At 40.4% G+C, this 20,371-nt stretch overlaps 1 protein-coding gene across 1 annotated transcript; it reads right to left on the bottom strand.

The window, feature by feature from the left end:
• Positions 1 to 1,874: 1,874 nt before the first annotated feature.
• Positions 1,875 to 20,107, bottom strand: dhx35 (DEAH-box helicase 35). Its single transcript, XM_061980630.1, has 21 exons — positions 19,980 to 20,107; positions 19,526 to 19,653; positions 19,348 to 19,440; positions 18,957 to 19,034; positions 18,725 to 18,829; positions 14,096 to 14,157; positions 13,947 to 14,016; positions 13,816 to 13,875; positions 13,255 to 13,367; positions 13,089 to 13,185; positions 12,806 to 12,964; positions 9,547 to 9,757; positions 9,344 to 9,468; positions 8,380 to 8,434; positions 6,643 to 6,833; positions 6,481 to 6,558; positions 6,266 to 6,395; positions 6,063 to 6,144; positions 5,906 to 5,977; positions 4,203 to 4,314; positions 1,875 to 2,962 (listed from the first exon to the last, which is right to left on the bottom strand). The coding sequence occupies exons 1-21, from the start codon at positions 20,017 to 20,019 to the stop codon at positions 2,924 to 2,926; spliced, it is 2,100 nt and encodes a 699-aa protein (XP_061836614.1). The 5' UTR covers positions 20,020 to 20,107; the 3' UTR covers positions 1,875 to 2,923.
• Between the last annotated feature and the right edge of the window lie 264 nt (positions 20,108 to 20,371).

The raw sequence follows: 20,371 nt of genomic DNA, 5'->3' as shown, positions 1-20,371 counted from the left end.
ATGTCGTTGTGGTTTGTGCAGCCCTTTGAGACACTTGTGATTAGGGCTATTTAAATAAACTTTGATTGATTTTTCTCTCTAAAATTGCGATTCGATTTACAATTTTTACACTTTATACAGATAAATGCATAAAACTGCAAATATAACGAGTGGAGGAAAATATGTTGCTTTTAGAATATCAATAAACATATTGTCTTAAGGGCAGCACGGTGGAAGAGGGGTTAGTGTGTCTGCCTCACAATACGAAGGTCCTGAGTAGTCTTGGGTTCAATCCCAGGCTCGGGATCTTTCTGTGTGGAGTTTGCATGTTCTCCCCGTGACTGCGTGGGTTCCCTCCGGGTACTCCGGCTTCCTCCCACCTCCAAAGGCATGCACCTGGGGATAGGTTGATTGGCAACACTAAATTGGCCCTATTGTGTGAATGTTGTCTGTCTATATGTGTTGGCCCTTTGATGAGGTGGCGACCCCCCGTGACCCCAAAGGGAATAAGCGGTAGAAAATGGATGGATGGATATATTGTCTCAAGGTGCCACACAGTAGAACAATATGCAATCATTTACATTTTAAAATAATGTTGGCTTTAAGCAGACAGACTCAGAGCTTTTGTCTACATCATACTCTTACACCGAAGAAATAATCGATAAAACATTAAGTGTTTATAAAGTATGTAATCATAATATATAGTAAACAATTTTGTAAACATTTAAAAGGATATACACTTTTATCTCATTACTGTAGATTTGTTCACAATTGTACTGTAATTGGAAGGTAAACAACAAACATATGAACTCTCATTTCTGTAAATAAAAAAGAGCATTTTTTCCAATTGGAAAAACTAGGTAGAACTTGTGCGAACATTTGAAGGCCATTGTCCCATGAAATGTTTTATATCTCTTTAAAAAATATACTAGCCTTGTTACTATCTCAGTAAATTACAATTAAAAAACGAGGCTTTACTATTGGCATGGAAGCCATGTTGGTAGCTTCCTAGCTAGCAAGAAAGATGGATGGATCTTAATTGATCGGTAGGTCATGAGTTCAAACCCCGGCCGAGTGAGACCAAAGGCTATAAAAATGGGACCCATTACCTCCCTGCTTGGCACTCAGCATCAAGGGTTGGAATTGGGGGCTAAATCACCAAAATGATTCCCGGGCACGGCCACCGCTTCTGCTCACTGCTCCCCTCACCTCTCAGGGGTGAACAAAGGGATGGGTCAAATGCAGAGGTTAATTTCACCACACCTAGTGTGTGTGTGTGACAATCATTGGTACTTTTTAACTTTTTAATTGATGACTCACAAACTTTCAGTCTAAGTTTGGTGGTTCAAATGTTGCAAAAATGTACCAGGGGGGATGTATTTTTCCAACAGACAACCTGTTAAATTAGTAGCATAAATGGATTGCATCATATTCTCAATGTCTATGACAATTTCAGAATTATGAAATGCACAGAAGAAGCAACAACAAATAAATAGAAATCACTTTTCACACTGTTCTTGCATTGAGGTGGACTTCGAGAGCTTTTTATACAACTGAATTGGTCAAATGTTTAAATTAAATTGAAAAAATGCACTTCCTGGGTTTAGTCTGCCCTCTAGCGAACATTGCAGGAACATACTGAAGAGGTTCAAGTTGCTACATTAAATGTTAGTAATGACATTTTGCTAATAAAAGTCATTTATTTCGCTTTCTTTATGAATAATCATTTTAAACTTTTTTTTTTTTTTTTTTAAAGAACGTTTACTACAGTTCCAAATGACTATTCTTTGTGCGTTACAGATTGTGTCGGTAGTGTGGTGCAATAGTGGCATCTAGTGGCCATCCTGAAATCTTCATTACAAATACAGAAACTCAAAAGATGACGCTCATCTGTGTATGATGTAGCGCTTTTATTGGAGGATGTGGGGACGACATGACAGGTGATAGGTATTTATGTATTTAATAATTACACAAGTACCATTACACATGCAAGAAGAGTTGGTTAACCCAACTACTGTATGTTGTGCTTCTGTGGACTGATTAGTTTCAAAGACTACTACAAATCATGCAAATTTGCCTAGATTTCTGAATATCCTGCCTTAATAACAAATCTAATTATAGAACAAACTTGTAATATAGTGCTTGATAATGCTGAAGTTGACAAGGTAGAGGGTAAACCTTTTGAGAAGTGATGGAAGATCACGTTAAGAACTATTGTATTTATATGCTAGATGGTAATAGTGAACCAAAAGTACACTTCTGTGACACATTTCATCAAAAGGACAGCTAAATGCTAGTTCTTTTGAGGCATTAGGCTACATCTGAGTGCACTTCCTGTCACTGTGCCGACAAACGGCACTTCATTTGGTTTTCACAGCTTTCCTTCAACACTGTTGTGTATTTACATTCTGTCAAAAATGAAATGAGACACAGGCTGATTGAAAGGAAACTGGCACACACTGGTGAGAATGCTACACAGTCTGGACATCTCTAAAAAGGTAAAGAAGTATTTTCACAGTGTTGTCAATTAGCCCAATTTAGGAAATAAAAACTAAAACTGGTCAAGCTACCAGTTAGATTCCTAAAGGCACCTAGGTTATGAGGGGGCAACGTAATAGCAAAAAGTCTCATTTTTCATTATTTTCCAACCAACAATGGACACAGCTTTTATAAAAAATAAAGCCTAGAACCAGGTATGACTGCAACCATTCCTGGACCAGAGTCTTCTCTGACTATGTACAAGTACGAATAAAGTACTTCACACCTGGTTTCTCGCAATTTATCAGCAGTCTCTCACACAGATCTAATAGAAAGTAGAAGTAGACCACTGTCAAAAAGCAAGTAATGTCTAGAATGGTCACAGTTGCGCATGTGGAAATGATTCATAAATATTACATCTTTATATACACAATGGCACGGAGTCTTCCAGACTTGACCAACGTGTTTAGAGGACACGGGATCGCTTGCTGCTCAGTGAACCATGCTGAAAGAGAACAGACGGGACATATTTCAATCTCAAGTAGGTACTGTTATTAAAGCAAGACTGACCCGGGGTAATAAATGTAATAAGATATCCTAAATCAGCACAACAAATGACATGGTCGTATGAGAATTGACGGATGCAATATAAAAAATAAACATGTCTAAAGTTTTAAAATTTAATTCATACCGGACCTGATCAAGTTGAGACTGTGTTTGACATGACAGTTATACAGTTGAGGGCACAAAAATAATGTATGTACTCCACAAAGCATGTTTTTGATCCTGCAGAAATGTTGTGAAATACTTTTGAGACCCTTAAATTGTGTCAGAAATCCCAAGACAAACTATTTAGGAAGGAAGCAGAATTCTAAGTGTAGCTTTACTACATATTAATTAATGTATTATATTTTTTAGAAAAATGTCAAGGTTTTGACCTACAGTATGGTAATACTGTATATATTAAAAGGGGAACTGCATTTTTCTTGTAATTTTGGCTATCATTCAAGACAGATGTATTTTTTTATGTATTGTAACTTGTAAATAAAGTCCGCTTACAATGGAGTCAATGGGAGCTCCTCTTGTCAGCCAATAAAACCCTCTAAATAACCATCCAAAAAGCACCAACAATGCTCCATTTACATTTCGTGACTTGAATAATAACCAAGTATAGTGATATTGTTATTATAAGCGCTAACGCGGCATCCTAATAACAGCAGACATTGTACAGTAAGTGATGTTTATTATGTTTGTTGGCTCTCATGAAGTCTGCAGTGACTAATAATCAGTGATGTAGTCGAAGGACAAAGCAAACGTGATGCGTTTTTGAAATGAGTGTGCCACCGTATGCTTAAAATAAGCAAAATACGTAATTATTACATGTTATTATAAATCTGCCTGTTTATACATTACATATATACTTACATCATGTATATAAAACTTTCAATGAACGTGTTTTGATGTTTTTAAGGGCTTTATAGGCAGAATAGCGCGACTCCCCATAGGCTCCATTGTAAGCTGACGTTTGCTTACAAGTATTTACTAGTTAGAATGCATTAAAAATATGTTTTTGTCTCACATAAGGATTGTGAATGATAGGCAAAATTCCAAAATAAAGCGCAGTTCTCCTTTAAACACACCAAACACTGTGTACTGCGCATAAAAAATGGAAATGAAAAAATCTATACACTTGTCAAATAAATGACAACGAACAATATAAATAGGCTTTTCAGAAAGTTACTTACTTTAGCCTGCTTGTAAAAGTGAGGGGCCAACTCCACAAGCCAGGATGACTCCACAGCAGTCACATCTCGCATGAAGTACTTGCTTGTCTGCATCACTTCGTTGAAGACAACCCTGGAGAGAAGAGTGTTGCATGACAACACAATACTGTAGTCGCTTGTTTATCGCTGCTAAATGCTTTGAGACCTTCCATCCATCCATTTTCTACCGCTTGTCCCTTTCGGGGTCACGGGGGGTGCTGAGAGCTATCTCAGCTGCATTCATGCGGTAGGCGGGGTACACCCTGGACAAGTCCCACCTCATCACAGGGCCAGCACAGATCGACAGACAACATTCACACTCACATTCACACACTAGGGCCAATTTAGTGTTGCCAATCAACCTATCCCCAGGTGCATGTCTTTGGAAGTGGGAGGAAGCTGGAGTACCCGGAGGGCACCCATGCAGTTACGGGGCGAACGTGCAAACTCCACACAGAAAAACCCAGAGCCCGGGGATCGAACCCAAACCTGACCGCCGTATGTGAATTTCCGCGAAGCATGAATTATCATTTATCAATTGAATTTTTTTAAATAGAGTTTAAAAAAAACTGTTTACGACCTTCTAAATTTGTTTTTATACATTATGAGAGCCCTCTAACACAGTCATGTAATCCAATATAGTGGCCACTGAGGCTGATCAGCGGCCACAATCCCGAACAGCAAAAGCTGATTGTTTTGGGCTCATCGACGGTACTTGCCCATCTGTTGTATTATTGATATTTTTAGTTAATTTTGAAATTTAAAAAAAAATGCTTAGCTTGGGCCAAATATACATAAAATAGGCTTAAAACAAAAAAAAAGTGCAATAGAGTGAAGTCACAAACTCTGAAGCGCGATGTGGCGAGGGACGACAGCAGTGTAATAATGTGTGTATAAATCAGGGCTGGGTAAACTTTTGTCCGGCAGTCTACGATGGCCTTAAAAGATTTGGCCTGGGGCCAAACCAATATACAGTACTGCGTATGAATAATTAGAATCAAAGCTTCATCTTCTAGGACAGGGGTCGGGAACCTTTTTGGCTGAGAGAGCCATGAAAGCCAAATATTTTAAAATGTATTTCCGTGAGAGCCATATAATATTTTTTAACACTGAATACAACTAGATGCATGCATTTTTAAGGAAGACCAACATTTTTGAGTATTATAAGTCTCTTATTCTTTTTAATAACATTGTTATTCTGAAGCTAACCAATAATAAATAAAATACTTCTTACCATTAATGGGACTTCTTGAACAGGTACGGTAGAAAACGGATGGATGGATTAAAATGCATGAGAATGTTTTATATTTTGAACGTAATTTTTAACACTGTGATTACCAGCTGAATTATTCATTACTTATCGTGTTAAGCAATAACAGCTAAAATGTATCTGAGAGCCAGATGCAGTCATCAAAAGAGCCACATCTGGCTCCAGGGCCATAGGTTCCCTACCCCTGTTCTAGGAGGTGCTGATATGACATGTACATCACTGGAAAATGCAGATCCTCTAGTTTCAGGGTTATTTTTTTATTTCATTAGAAAAATCTAACTATTTTGATATCGCAAACGGTGCAAGCCTAAAAATAGCATTACAAATCCTGTCGCTGGACATGGCTTTAGTGCGCGTGTTAACGGGCTGGAGTTTGTCCATGCTTTGTATGAACTATCAATCAAAATGTTCAAACCATTTTGGAGGTTTCTCTCCATACAGTACAGAGGTGGGGTGAATGTGAAGCTCACGCTCGTCTCGTAGGGTTCTGTCAGAGAAATTAATCGAATATGTTGGTTACTGAAACAGCAGTTGGTGGACAGTCAGAAATACTACCAATACGAAGCATATACCTGTATGAACCAGAGTGGTGAATGCGTGCTGCATTGGAAAAAAATCCAGATGCAATGCACCTCAAAATCACATCTGGATCACCTGCAAGAGAGGATTGGTGATGAGGACTACTAGCAGCTAACAGTAGCATTCAACATTAGAATTCAAGCCAGGCTGAGCTGAATGAATATGCAAGACACTAGATCCAATTAACATGACATACCTTCGCTGGAAGTCCACACCACCTTGAACTTGGTCATGAGACGCCGCAGCTGTTCTCGCACTGTTGTGGCGCGCTGCAGACCTTTGTAATTAAGATAATGCTGCTGACACCACTGGGAGCTCTTTTGGTGCTGAAGGTTTTTTTTAAAAAGAGATAAGACTATTTTGATGTCCTGACTTGCCAGCATTAGGCGCATAAAAGTACACTCACTGTACCTTAAGGTAAGCTTCGTATACATTCAGCATGGTAAGGTGGTCGCCTTCAGCAACAGCAAATTTCCTGTGCTGGCGAGCCTGCAGGTTGAGGCAATATAAAGTGGTTAATTACCTCAATTGCTCTGTCAATTTATGACAAATATGTCATCATATTTCACTTACAGCATTTTTCTTCTGATTGGGTGGTATAACAAATATATTCTGAATTTGCATCATTGCGGCAATGGTGACAATCTCTTTGGAGCAGCCGAAGTTTCCCGACTCTAACAGCATCTTGGCAAACATGGGGCTGAGAGGGAACTCTGCCATCCGGATCCCAAGAGGATCGGTCAAACGTCCATAATTGTCCAAACCTGAAAATGGACACATAGCCAGCCGAGTGAAAGGAGCACAGATATCTCTTTATACTTACAATGTATCAATGTCCCCAAAGTTTACAACTTTGGCAGGTTGGTAGACACAATAGTACATGCACAGTAGACAAGTGCAATGAGGTCGTTCACAGCGTGCAGGGATTAGAATGACAATGATTCGACAAGCTTACCAATTTGCAATTGCTCCCCGACATGACATTTAACACTTTCATTATAAAAAGCAATACAAAAAATTCTAAGTTGTCAAGGTTAAAATTAATTATTTATTGTATTGATGACTAAAAATCTGATTATCTTGAGTGTTGGGGCAAGACAATATCCGCTTTTGCTTCTTCCTCCTACTTTTCAGACATACATTTCTTTGTTTATTTATTTTTTCCTTTAATATTACTTTTTTTTTTTTTTTTTTTTGCACATTAAGAAATTCTAACAGAAATGCTTATTTGTGTGAATTTTTAAATGTGTTTGTTTGTTGTTCAAAATAAATTACAAGAGAGAAAACATTAAATAAAATAAAGACGTGTCTTTTTCGCATTCTTCAGAGAGCAGTAGAAAAATTGTAAAGGGAGTCAGAGGTGACATGCATAATGACATGTATAATTTGTTTTAATATTAGTTTGTTTGTTTTTTGTAAAAGAAAAACATTACATATACCTATTCTACAATCCCTAAAAAATGATGGAATCACCAGACTTTTTTGTGTTAAGCTGTCGACTTGTCCAGGGTGTACCCCACCTAGCGCCCGAATGCAGCTGAGATAGGCTCCAACACCCACCCGACCCCGGTAGGAAATGGATGGATGGATGGATGTTAATAACAGCTTTTGTTTATCTTTTCTGTATTTAAATCCTATTTCCTTTAGGCGGTTTCTTACAGTTCGGTCACAGACGGTGACTCCAGTTTCCGCCCATCTGTTCTTCATTTGTTTTGTTGTGCATGTTCCCATGTTTTTTGTACTTGTTCCAGATTTAAGACACAGCTGACTGAACAGTCAACATCTTTTGCAACATTGTCTGACAATTAATCTGCTTGAAGAAGTTTGATAATCCTCTCCTTTGTCTCAATTGACAGCTCTCGTGTTTTAGCCATCATTCATGTCAATCCACCTACAGCCATTGCTTTCCAAGGTGTGGAACACTCCTTTTTATCTGCTAACTAATAAACAGATGTAATTTAAGGCAGGTGTTGTTAGCTTTGGAAAAGAAAAATTACAAGGTGATTCCATATTGGTTAAAAAGGGCTTTTGGTATTGTATTGTTTTCAATCTGATCTAAAAATTAAATTGTTTCAGACTACCACCATTTATATTCTTGATTTATTTTAGTTTTTTTTAAAGCCAGAAAGATGACTATAGTTTTGTGTCATGTCTGTGTTAATCTGTTATTTTTCTACACAATTAAACAACTAAATGAACATACTCCAAATCTGGTGATTCCATTTTTTTTTTTCCAGGGGTCTTATTTGAGAAAGTATCATTAAATTACTCCTGTTGTAATCAGGCTAATATAATGGTAAAGTTTCTTACCTCCCAGAGCATACAGAAGTTCTAAAGCCTGAACCATGGTCTGAGCTGGAGGAGGCTGTGATGTAGAAAACAAGAAACAGAACAGATGAGTTCCTCACTTACTGTAAAATATATGCTGTAAAAATGCCAAATAACATGAAAGGTGCATTACAAGCTTTTCCAGAACCTTGCAGCTGTGATGAATTAGATATTTATAGAAACTCACTAATTAGCAATATTTTACTTCATAACATTAAAATACATGGTGTTATTAGTTTCACTAGTCGTTTCTCCATCGAGTTTCTAAGCAAACTAAAACATTTGGTGCAAAAGAATACATATGTATATTTCAAAGTAGGGCTTTCAAAGTTAGTGTGTGTAACATACATGTGTGATGAATCACAAGAAATGCATGCATTAATAACGCAATTTATTTCAACCATACATGCTTCTTTACCTTAACTATAGACCTGAAAGATGCAGCAGATTGCTATATGGTCAGTGATCAGGTCAATTCCTACCAGTGTAAAGATGAGTTAGGAGGATCCGACAGGTGTGCTCAGTGAAATATTTAGCTTTATCAATTTGTACAAAACTAGACCATCCCCTCCCTTTCTGGTCATTTCTGTTAGCAGAAGAAATCCAATATTGCTAGAAAACTTCTACCTTTTTTAATGGCAATATTATACCAAAATTGTTTAAAATGTGCACTTCATCCTACATTTTTACCAAATTTTGTGCAAATAAATGACATGCATTCAAGTAAAACAATTTTTCAAATTCCAGGTTTGACATTCTGATAATAAAATTTAGTTTGTGTCAATATATTGGGGTCTTTATTCAATTAGAGCAAACTAAGAATTAACTGTGATTTCCGAGAGTCTATAGTAATCTTAAAAAGCAGGATCTGGATGCATTGTTAAATGGTTTCAATTACATTACTATTATCTTTGCCTGTGGATGAAAGTGAAAGTGAGCTACTCACCGAAAGGAAGCTAAAGCGCAGAACGTTGTCAATGCCTAAAGCTTTGAGCTGCAAGATGACTGGGGCCAAATTAGTACGCTGCATTTCTGGCACAGTAGAAGGAGGCAGTCTCTCAAAGTCCTCCTCTGATAAAAGAAAACGTGTTACCAGTGTGTGATCATACTGACAGGAGGAAATGTACAACCTGTTACCCACAAACACACCTGTGTAAAGTCTGAAGCATTTCCCTGGTCGGTTCCGGCCTGCTCTCCCAGCTCGCTGGCTGGCAGAAGCCTTGGAAATGGGTGTCACCACCAGTGATTCAATAGCCGTACTGGGGTTATATGCACGTAGCTTGACGAAAGCACAGTCGATGACAAAAACGATCCCATTGATGGTAATGGAAGTCTCAGCTATGTTGGTGGCCACCACCACCTGAAAAAAGATATACAATTTTATAACAATTGTTGGAAATGTGTCAAATTCACTGTAACAATGTTAACTACATCAGCACTTTGAAGTATAGGAGGGCTTAGTATTAAATGGATCAGTTATTTGATGCTCAATTGTAAAGGACTGTTTTTACACATCTTAAAAATACAGGGTCAAATGAATTGCACTACCGAGCCGCGACCAGCAAAAGGCGCTATTGGTCAAACTGTGGTACCCGCCACTAGTGGTACGCGGGCTCCATCTAGTGGTACGCCAAAAAATCCCTTATTTAACAATTCAAACAGTGTTACTGTTCAAACTATGTGTAATGTCACAGTGGCTAAAATCTTAAATATACTTGTTAAATAAAACCTCTGCCTTGTTTTAATAAATATTTAGGCCTACTATGCTACTGTATTGTAATGTTGGTCATTATGGTGGTACTCAGAGAGCCAAGTGTTTTCTGAGGTGGTACTTGGTGCAAAACATTTGAGAAGCACTGGTATAAAGGATTTAATGTTTAAAAGGGGTTGTTTTCAACTTGCTCCAAGTTACATTTTTCAAACCAAAAAAATGTAACAAAAACATTACAGGCTAGCTTACATTACTATAAGTGGTTTAACAAAAAATATATATTCTATATTTTTCACAATTACTAATTATATTGAATAAAAGTTGTTCGTCAGTCTGAGGAATCTTCCTGGCCTCAAGGGTTGTCAATCACCGAAGGCTTGTACACGTGTGTACGTAGCGAACGCATGCACAGACCCAAATTAGTCCAAGAGTAGCAACTAACAATTTGCTGTCATGGTTTTTGTTATGATATAATATACATTCAATGATAGCTAACATAAGTAACTAAATTTAGCTAAATTACGATCAATACGAAGGTCCTGAGTAGTCTTGGGTTCAATCCCGGGCTCGGGATCTTTCTGTGTGGAGTTTGCATGTTCTCCCCGTGAATGCGTGGGTTCTCTCCGGGTACTCCGGCTTCCTCCCACTTCCAAAAATATGCACCTGGGGATAGGTTGATTGGCAACACTAAATTGGCCCTAGTGTGTGGATGTGAGTGTGAATGTTGTCTGTCTATCTGTGTTGGCCCTGCGATGAGGTGGCGACTTGTCCAGGGTGTACCCCGCCTTCCGCCCGGTTGTAGCTGAGATAGGCTCCAGCGCCCCCCGCGACCCCAAAAGGGAATAAGCGGTAGAAAATGGATGGATGGATGGACGATCATTGACAAACATCACAGGGCAGCACGGTGGAAGAGGGGTTAGTGCGTCTGCCTCACAATACGAAGGTGCTGAGTAGTCTGGGGTTCAATCCCAGGCTCGGGATCTTTCTGTGTGGAGTTTGTATGTTCTCCCCGTGACTGCGTGGGTTCCCTCCGGGTACTCCGGCTTCCTCTCACCTCCAAAGACATGCACCTGGGGATAGGTTGATTGGCAACACTAAATTGGCCCTAGTGTGTGAATGTGAGTGTGAATGTTGTCTGTCTATCTGTGTTGGCCCTGCGATGAGGTGGCGACTTGTCCAGGGTGTACCCCACCTTCCGCCCGATTGTAGCTGAGATAGGCTCCAGCGCCCCCCGCGACACCCCGAAGGGAATAAACGGTAGAAAATGGATGGATGGATGGACTAACATCACAAAATGTGCATGCACATGTTATCTACTTCATTGTGTACTAAAAGTGAGGCGGTGGTGATTTCTCTAAGACTGCAAGGGAAGCTCAGCTTCCCCCTTTTGTTCTTTTTTCCCCCTCTTTTCAGACCCCCCAACCCGGCACCAGACGGGCCCGCATGGCCACAGCACAGGGCGGCCCAAGCCAGACCCCGCCCCACCCCCCAGGAGAAGGTGGGAAGCCCAAGAAAACCCGAAGCCAGAGGGGCACGGACTGGCCCCCGCCCGACAGCGGCAAGCCCCCCCAACCCGCCCGACAGTCCACCACCTAAACCAAGGCGACCGCCCCCAGCTCCACCCGCACCCCAACCGCCATCCAAGCACCCCCATCCACCCCCAACCACAGAACCACCTATGGATCAGCCCGCCAGGCCGGAACCAAGGAACACATTGCAGGCCCACCCCAGGGACAGAGCCACAGGCCTGGCCCCAATGGGAGTCAAGTCAGGAAATAAATCAGCGGTGCCTAAAGAGATCGGAATTCTGTCAGTTGTTGTTTTGATTCAGCAAACATTCTTTCCAAAACTATATGATCTGATAAAATGTTTTTGTAAAGGTTTATACATAAATTATTTTTTGATTTCCAATTCATGAGAATAGTTTTCTTGGCGATGCCTAATGCGTTGATAAGGGGGTATGTTTTGTTTGTATCAAAATTAGTTGCGGAGAGATCACCCAACAGGCAGAGTGAGGGGGAGGTGGGAATGGGAATCTCTAAGGCTAATGACAGGTTCTCGCATACTCCACGCCAGAAGTGAACCTACAATCTGATATATCACTTTTCTGCAGAACTTTGTTGTAAAAATGTGTCTCTGCGTCTGTCCTTGACACTCGCGTTTTAGGCTGGCTATTCTGGAAACAAACCCTGCCCGTACTGCTTGGTGCCACGTCTGACCTGCTGTGACGTAGATTACCGTAATAACTCGTATATCACTCAAACCGCAGATTCCAACCACTGAAATACTTTCTATAGTACAAGACTTAAAACGTCCGGCAGTCCTGTTTGAAAATCTAACTGGTCGTATGCGGCACTTAATTTTCTCAGGTTGTACTTGGCCAATATAGCTAATTCTGATACATGCTGCTGTTTAACAGGTGAGCGAGACCACAAATCACTCCAAACACCATTCTTGTGAATTGGAGTTGGCATTTTCTCTATGAGTGAGCATAGTAGGGCCATATATTGAATGGTTTGAATGAGGAAGAGGGTGAGTCAGAAACGTGACATACAGCAGTTTTAATAAACCAATTGGTTCTTGTTTAGCCAATGCGCCACCACTCAACCACTGTGCCTGGATTGATTAGGACAATATTCACATCTGCTAATTTATCGACCTTCCCCCTCAAACAACTTAATGAAATTGGTAACATACTTTACGAACTGTAGCAGGCACCCGCTCAAAGACCTTCATCTGCTCTGCGTAAGGTAAACCAGAATACATCGGCAAAACTCTCAGGTGTTTCCTCATGCCTTGTCGTGACAAAGACCTGGCCTGGTCCTTCAGGAGAGACGCCACCTTCTCTACTTCTTCCTAGGGAGACATTTTTAAGGTATAATAATGAAATTCAAAATAGAATGAGCACAGGATGCAAAAAAGTGCATGAAGCCTTTAAATGTATGCTAGTCAAGTAAATGTAGTAAATATAACCGCAAACCTGCCCAGTCAGAAACACCAGAACATCCCCACTGTCGTCTGTATCATGTATTTTCATCACCGTCTCAACTGTGGCCTTCACGTAATCGGGTACAGGACTGATGACACACCATACAGGAGGTAAGGTTGGGTTTAGTCACTAAATTAAAGCATGTTCATTTAAGTACCTGACAGTGTAGAAAATATCCACTGGGAATGTCCGTCCCTCCACTGTTAGGATTCCGCATGTGTCCTTGTTAGGATCTCCTGACTCGTTCAGGTTGAAGAACTCATGGAATTTCTTTAGCGAACAAGAATTGTATTGTTAGCAAGAAAACCATTCTTATTTAATATATTATGCTAACATTTATCAAGAAGGAATTACTGCTCGCCCACTTTTAATACCGGTACTTATAACTACAAAATGTAACTATTAACTAGTATTGTTTGCTAGTACTTTGCGTGCAAATTATATTTTAAAACATTTAAATAACCAAATGTGCCTTGTTAAAGACAAATCCATTAAACATATACCGCAGTTTGACTAAGTGTGTAGACCTTGAAAACAAAAAGCCGATTTCAGAAATGACATTTCAGCTGACGTTGAAAACTGAGCCAAGTTTTGCCCTGATTAAGTCTTTCTTTCATAGTTTCATCACATTTGTCAGTACAACGTGATCTGGCCCGAAGGTGACTCATCTTTTTTCTTATCACAACAGCATATCTCTTCATCTTAATGGCACGGATACCTTGGCATCCAGAGTGGCAGAGGCCACAATCAGCCGCAGGTCTCGACGTTTCTTCTGGATCTGACAAGAAACAAAAAATATTTTCAAAGCTCATGAAAATTAAATCAGCCAATAGTGTGAACTTGGGTTACCTTCTTCAACAGACCAATGGCAATGTCAGTGTACAGGGTTCTCTCATGTGCTTCATCCAGCATCAATACACTGCGGAGAAAAGCAGAGAACACTATAGATACCAGCAACCACTAAGAGTCAATGTTTACAGTTTAGTTGGACTTTGTACCTGTATTTTTTAAGCAGGGGGTCAGCCATCATCTCCCGCACCAACATTCCATCTGTAAGGAACTACAACAAACAGCTACGGTGAACTAATATTCTTCAAGTCAAGGTGGTTAACATGCTTTAGTGCAGTGGTTCCCAACTAGTTTGGCTACAGAACCCACCCTCACCCCATAAAAACGGGCAGTGACTCAAATTGGTCATCACTACATACAGAGTGCAATATTGCAAGAATGTATTTCTAAATTATTCAAATGATTATAGTAGGACTGTCTTCAACTAAGGATTTTCATAGTTGTTATATTTTGCACATAATGGACCTTTACATTTTAACGATCTAGGCTACAATGGGAACGGAGCCCCACAGAGTGCAATTACATGTACCGGTAGTAATAAACACTGCTCACTACGTGTCGTAATGCCACATGAATGTACATATACACTATATTGCCAAAAGTATTTGGCCACCTGTCTTGACTCACATATGAACTTGAAGTGCCATCCCATTCCTAAACCATAGGGTTCAATATGATGTCGGTCCACCTTTTGCAGCTATTACAGCTTCAGGACTGTCCACAAGGTTGCGGAGTGTGTTTACAGGAATTTTCCACCATTCTTCTAAAAGCGCATTGGTGAGGTCACACACTGATGTTGGTCGAGAAGGCCTGGCTCTCAGTCTCCGTTCTAATTCATCCCAAAGGTGTTCTATTGGGTTCAGGTCAGGCATCCATGTCTTTATGGACATTGCTTTGTGCACTGATGCACAGTCGTGTTGGAAGAGGAAGGGGCCTGCTCCAAACTGTTCCCACAAAGGTTGAGAGCATAGAATTGTCCAAAATGTTTTGGTATCCTGGAGCATTCAAAGTGCATTTCACTGTAACTAAGCGGCCAAGCCCAACTCCTGAAAAACAACTCCACACCATAATTCCTTCTCCACCAAATTTCACACCGAAATGTACCGTTCTCCTGGCAATCTCCAAAACCCAGACTCGTCCATCAGATGGCCAGATGGAAAATCGTGATACATCACTCCAGAGAACGCGTCTCCACTGCTCTAGAGTCCAGTGGCGACGTGCTTTACACCACTGCATCCGAAGCCATTAAGCTCTCTGGTACTGTAGGTGGGCTAATTGGAAGGTCACATGAAGTTTGGAGCTCTGTAGCAACTGACTGTGCAGAAAGTCGGCGACCTCTTTGCACTATGCGCTTCAGCATGCGCTGACCCCTCTCTGTCAGTTTACGTGGCCTACCACTCCGTGGCTGAGTTGCTGTTGTTCCCAAACTCTTCCATTTTCTTTTAATAAAGCCGACAGTTGACTTTGGAATATTTAGGAGCGAGGAAATTTCATGACTGGATTTGTTGCACAGGTGGCATCCTATGACAGTTCCACGCTAGAATTTACTGAGTGCGGTCCAATCTTTCACAAATGTTTGTAGAAACAGTCTCCATGCCTAAGTGCTTGATTTTATACACCTGTGGCCGGACCAAGTGATTAGGACATCTGATTCTCATCATTTGGATGGGTGGCCAAATACTTTAGGCAATCTAGTGTAAGTTAAAAGTTTAAGTTCCAACGATTGTCACACACACACTAGGTGTGGTGAAATGTGTCCTCTGTATTCGACCCATCCCCATGTTCACCCCCTGGGAGGTGTGGGGAGTAGTGAGCAGCAGCATGCGCCGAGCTCGGGAATCATTTGGTAATTTAACCCCCGATTCCAACCCTTGATGCTGAGTGCCAAGCAGGAAGGCAATGGGTCCCATTTTTTGTAGTCTTTTGTATGGCTCAGGGTTTGAACTCACAACCTCCCAGTCTCAGGGCGGACACTAACCACAAGGCCACTGAGCTGGTTCATGGCTATATACTATAGCCATTAACGTAAAAAAAATTATTTTATTGAAGAGAACAAAACACAGATCTCATATGCAACAGTTTCACTCAGAGCACACTTTAGATTGCGGGCTGAACAGTATAAACACATTTTCACTACTCCTCACCCCCCACCCTGCGCAGTAAGACACAGCAATTTTAAAAAATGCACGCATGATCTTTTCTGGACTTTGTGTAAGTACCGGTATGTGCTGATTTGAAAAATAATATACATGTCATTGTAAATATATCACCATATTGATAAACAAAGGTGTTCCCAGCAGGCACAAGAGATTGATACAACGGTGATTATACATGCATGTCCTTTAAAGCTGACTTTGAAAACAATGTTTCAAAATGGTTGTATTTGTAATTTGAGACAAGATTAATGTCGAACGTTGGATCCACGTTGTTGGTTGAGAAATGACCAAATTTCAATGATCAAATCTACATCACAACCTGACATTGAATAAACGTTGTCAAAAAGCATGTTGTTTCAACGTTGTATTTGTGTTGTAAAATATAGGTTTGGAAAATGACCAAAATTCAATGGTCAAATCAACGTCAGAAATCGACATTGATTAAACGTTGTCAAAAAGCATGTTGCTCAACATCAGGACCTAATTTAACAACTTCTCAACATTCTTTGTTCTACTGTCATGTGCCTGCTTGGTTAGGTGCTAGTCACTGTGGTTGTTTTGCTTGCTTGGACAAAATGAGCATGAATGTGTTTTTATGTGGACAGACATTTTTTGTTTTACAATCCACTTGCATAGATGCACACTTTCGTTAAATGTAAATTTTTGAAAATATCCATGTTCATGTTCCACTGTTCCTGCTTGAAGAGTTTTATTTTTTGACAGTCTGAAAGTCTGTAAATGTGTCATGACTGGTGATTGGATGAGCGCGGGGAAGACAAAGAAAAGGGTGTAAAAGTAGGTGAGAGAGGCAAGCGGCTGTGTGCGTGCGCTTTGAGAGACACCGCTGTAGATTTGTTTTATTAAAGTAATTATTAAACAACCACCTCTTTGTTATCTATTCAACAGTTCGATCAAAAGTTGCAGTCTATTATCTACACACAAAAACACCAGAATCCAAAAGATTTGTAACATCAGTCGGGACTCGCCTCCCTCCCATAGAGGGAGGGAGGCCTGTGACTGTGACTGTGAGGTCAATAGTCGAATCAGGCTCCTCCAGATAAAATTGTCGTAAATTCTCAGGTATCGGGGCAAAAATAGTCTTTTATTTTGGATTTAAAACTCCTTCCATCAATCCACAAAGCCTTGTGAATGAACTCTGAGACCTTCAAAAGTTTTGTTTCCATGATTCTACGTCCGAAAATGTATTTTGAAAAAACTCTCTCTCCCCCAATCTTTATTTGTTTCAGACTTGCATTTGCTTCGAGACCTTCTTGGTTGTAGCGTCATGTTCGTGGCGCAGTCTCTGATCATTTCTTGATTGAGTCTTTCTATTTAACATCAGCATAGCCATTGGAGACGCAATATTTGTCATCTGTGCCAATATTACAGCGAACATCAGGTAGAGCAAAGAGTCGCAAAGAATCTGTTTTGGTGTGAAGTCATAGTAAACCGGAAAAGCAATACATTTATCCGCGCTGAAAGGAAATAGGCTCCCCCCAGTATACAGGAGGCGCACAGCGTATGACCAATCCTCGTATTAAAGAGTGAATGGGCACTTGGACTTCACATGTAGGTGTGAAAATACAAAAAAAAAAAAATCATTTGAGAAATCACACTAATTTAGTGCTTGGAAACAAAGTGGTTGCCTTCCAATTGGTCTTCTTCTTAATAAAGACAGGCAAAAAAAATAAAAAGATCACAAGCAATCGGAACATCGACATCTTGAAAGTAAACAAACTTTTTTCGCATCTGCCTTATGTCACTGCTGGCAAACAACAAGGGTTGATGACTGTATGCATATTTGCAATACTTTGCCATGGCACTATGGATAATTCAGATTGAGTCTTATTCTCTTTTCTAAAAGGGGTCATGTGATTTTAATTCTACACATAAAACACTTCCTTGTGGTCTACATAACGTGTAATGGTGGTGCTATGGTCAAAATGTTGCATGGACTTTGTTTTTCAGACCATCTTTAAGCCGCTTTCTGATTGTCTCTTCAGAATGGGCAGTTTTGTGGGCTGTCTTATTTACATGCCGATGTTCTCTTCCATGCCAAGCCAACTTTGACTGTGTCTCCACCCCGTCAGCCATGTTGTACTTTTTATCGCTTTTGTATCAGGTCTACTGACCGATATAAGTTACAACTATACGTTACTTTTTATCAGATATGGCAACATCTGAGAATTTTAGCATGCATGTGCATGTACGGCTCGAGCCAGTCTGTCCCACAATAAGAGGATAGAACAAAATAAGGAACTTATTGACTACAATTTTGAGCTAGAACTGAATTAAAAATGGCGGATTCCTGCAAAGCTCTTCAGGTAAACCTCTACCATATATGGATATATCGGCTCATCTCACGAGGGCAAAATATGTCATTAAAGACTCAAATTCCAAACGGCTCATTTGGAGCAAGTTTAGAAGGCAAGATTGTTCTATAAATACCTCGCCATTCCTCCATGGTTTGATTTACATTTTTCAGGACAAATACACAAAAATAGGTAGTAACAGGTAACAATTGGACCCCTTTATTTGAACATCGGGAATCAAATAACTTTTGCAAGATATTCTACTTTATTGACCAGACAAATACCTACTGAAAATTGTGTTGGGGAATACCTTGATCCTGGTAGCTTGGGGGTCAGAGCAGTCGTCAAATCTGATGGAGTAGCCCACCTCATGTCCTATACGAGCGCCTCTCTCCTCTGCAACGCGGCCGGCCACCTGGCACCAAGACAGAGGAGCAGAAGTGCTTGACACGGCCACGTCCTTGAGTGTTAAACTGATTTTCCTTGAGTGAAAGAACTCTGGCAAAGAAAAAGCTGTTGCAGGACATCTGCAGAGCTCTTACAGAGATAGCAGCCACGCGTCGAGGCTGTGTCACGCCAATCACCCTCCCTTCTGCTGCCCAGCCAGCCTCCAGCAGGTACTGATGGGAAATAAGTGACAAAAGGATAGCTTCAGAATGAGAAGAGCACACTGATGAGCTGACACAACACAAACTGAGCTCAAGCACCTCGGAGGTGGTTAAGGTTAAGCTACATTAGGAGCATCACTGCATTGCAGCAAAGGACATATTCTTATTCCACTGAAGACAAAATACCATCATCCATCCATCCATGTTCTACCTCTTGTCCCTTTCGGGGTCGCGGGGGGGTGCTGGAGCCTATATCAGCTGCATTCGGGCGGAAGGCGGAGTACACCCTGGACAAGTCGCTACTGTGTCAAAATGTTGTACAAACCTGAGGTATCTGTGTCGTCTTTCCACATCCGGTTTCTCCAACTATGATGACAGTCTGGAAGCTTTCCACCAAGTACAGGATGTTGTTTCTGTGCTGGATAGACAACAATTGTGCCCCATGAGATACAGTTACTTCATCTCCGTGGGGCGTCAAGCATTTTGGAAATTGTTAGGCACACCTTGAAAACAGGGAGCTTCTGCCTCTGCTTCTCTATGGACAGTGCAATGTACGGGTTGAAGACGGCTGTGGAACCAATTGTCTCCGTGTTAAGTTCTCGCTCCTCGGAGATCCCCGGTGCTTCGGACCCTGAACGAGGCACAGGTAGTGGGTTGAGGTGTACCGGGACTTACAATGCGATGCGCTGTTAGCTAGTATTTAGTTAGTTAGCTAGTATTTCGTTAGTTAGCTAGTATTTCGTTAGTTAGCTAGTATTTAGTTAGTTAGCTAGCGCACTTTGCGCCCCGTGTTTTATTTTGAAAGGTAACATCTGAGCTATGTATCGAGCAGATTCCAAATTGACCAAAAACATACAGGCGCTGATGGGCCTTTGTATCTGTTTGTAATATAATCAATTCAATGACAGATATTTTTTTTTTTAAGTTTTGCTTTTACAATTATCTAGAATTACTTACCCGGCTTCCAAAATTTCATCGTGGAACGGCGAGCCGCCATCTTGGATTTACGTCACAGCGTTTTTCCGCTTGTTGATGACGTCACATGCCAAAATAACGTCTCTTTAAAAAAAAAAAGATTATTCAAATACACATTAGGATTATCGCACAGTATTTTAATCAGTTACGACCGGTTAATGCAAGGTATCTCTATTGATACTTTATTGAAAACCTTTTGTCTAACAGTAATTTCAGAGTAAAATACTCAGGTTACCATACTTAGACATCATATTGTCCCTCCAACTGCTACTATCTTATTAATTGCCAGATGAACAATTATTATTGAGTACTGTAATGCTTGTTACTGTATCACAGCATATCATAGTTGGAACACTATGGATGTGTTAAAGCTA

The sequence above is a fragment of the Nerophis lumbriciformis genome, linkage group LG01 (assembly GCF_033978685.3).
Source record: "Nerophis lumbriciformis linkage group LG01, RoL_Nlum_v2.1, whole genome shotgun sequence".
Classification (NCBI taxonomy): Eukaryota; Metazoa; Chordata; class Actinopteri; order Syngnathiformes; family Syngnathidae; genus Nerophis; species Nerophis lumbriciformis.
Note: the sequence above shows the minus strand (reverse complement) of the source record. Positions and strands in the feature narration are given on the sequence as shown.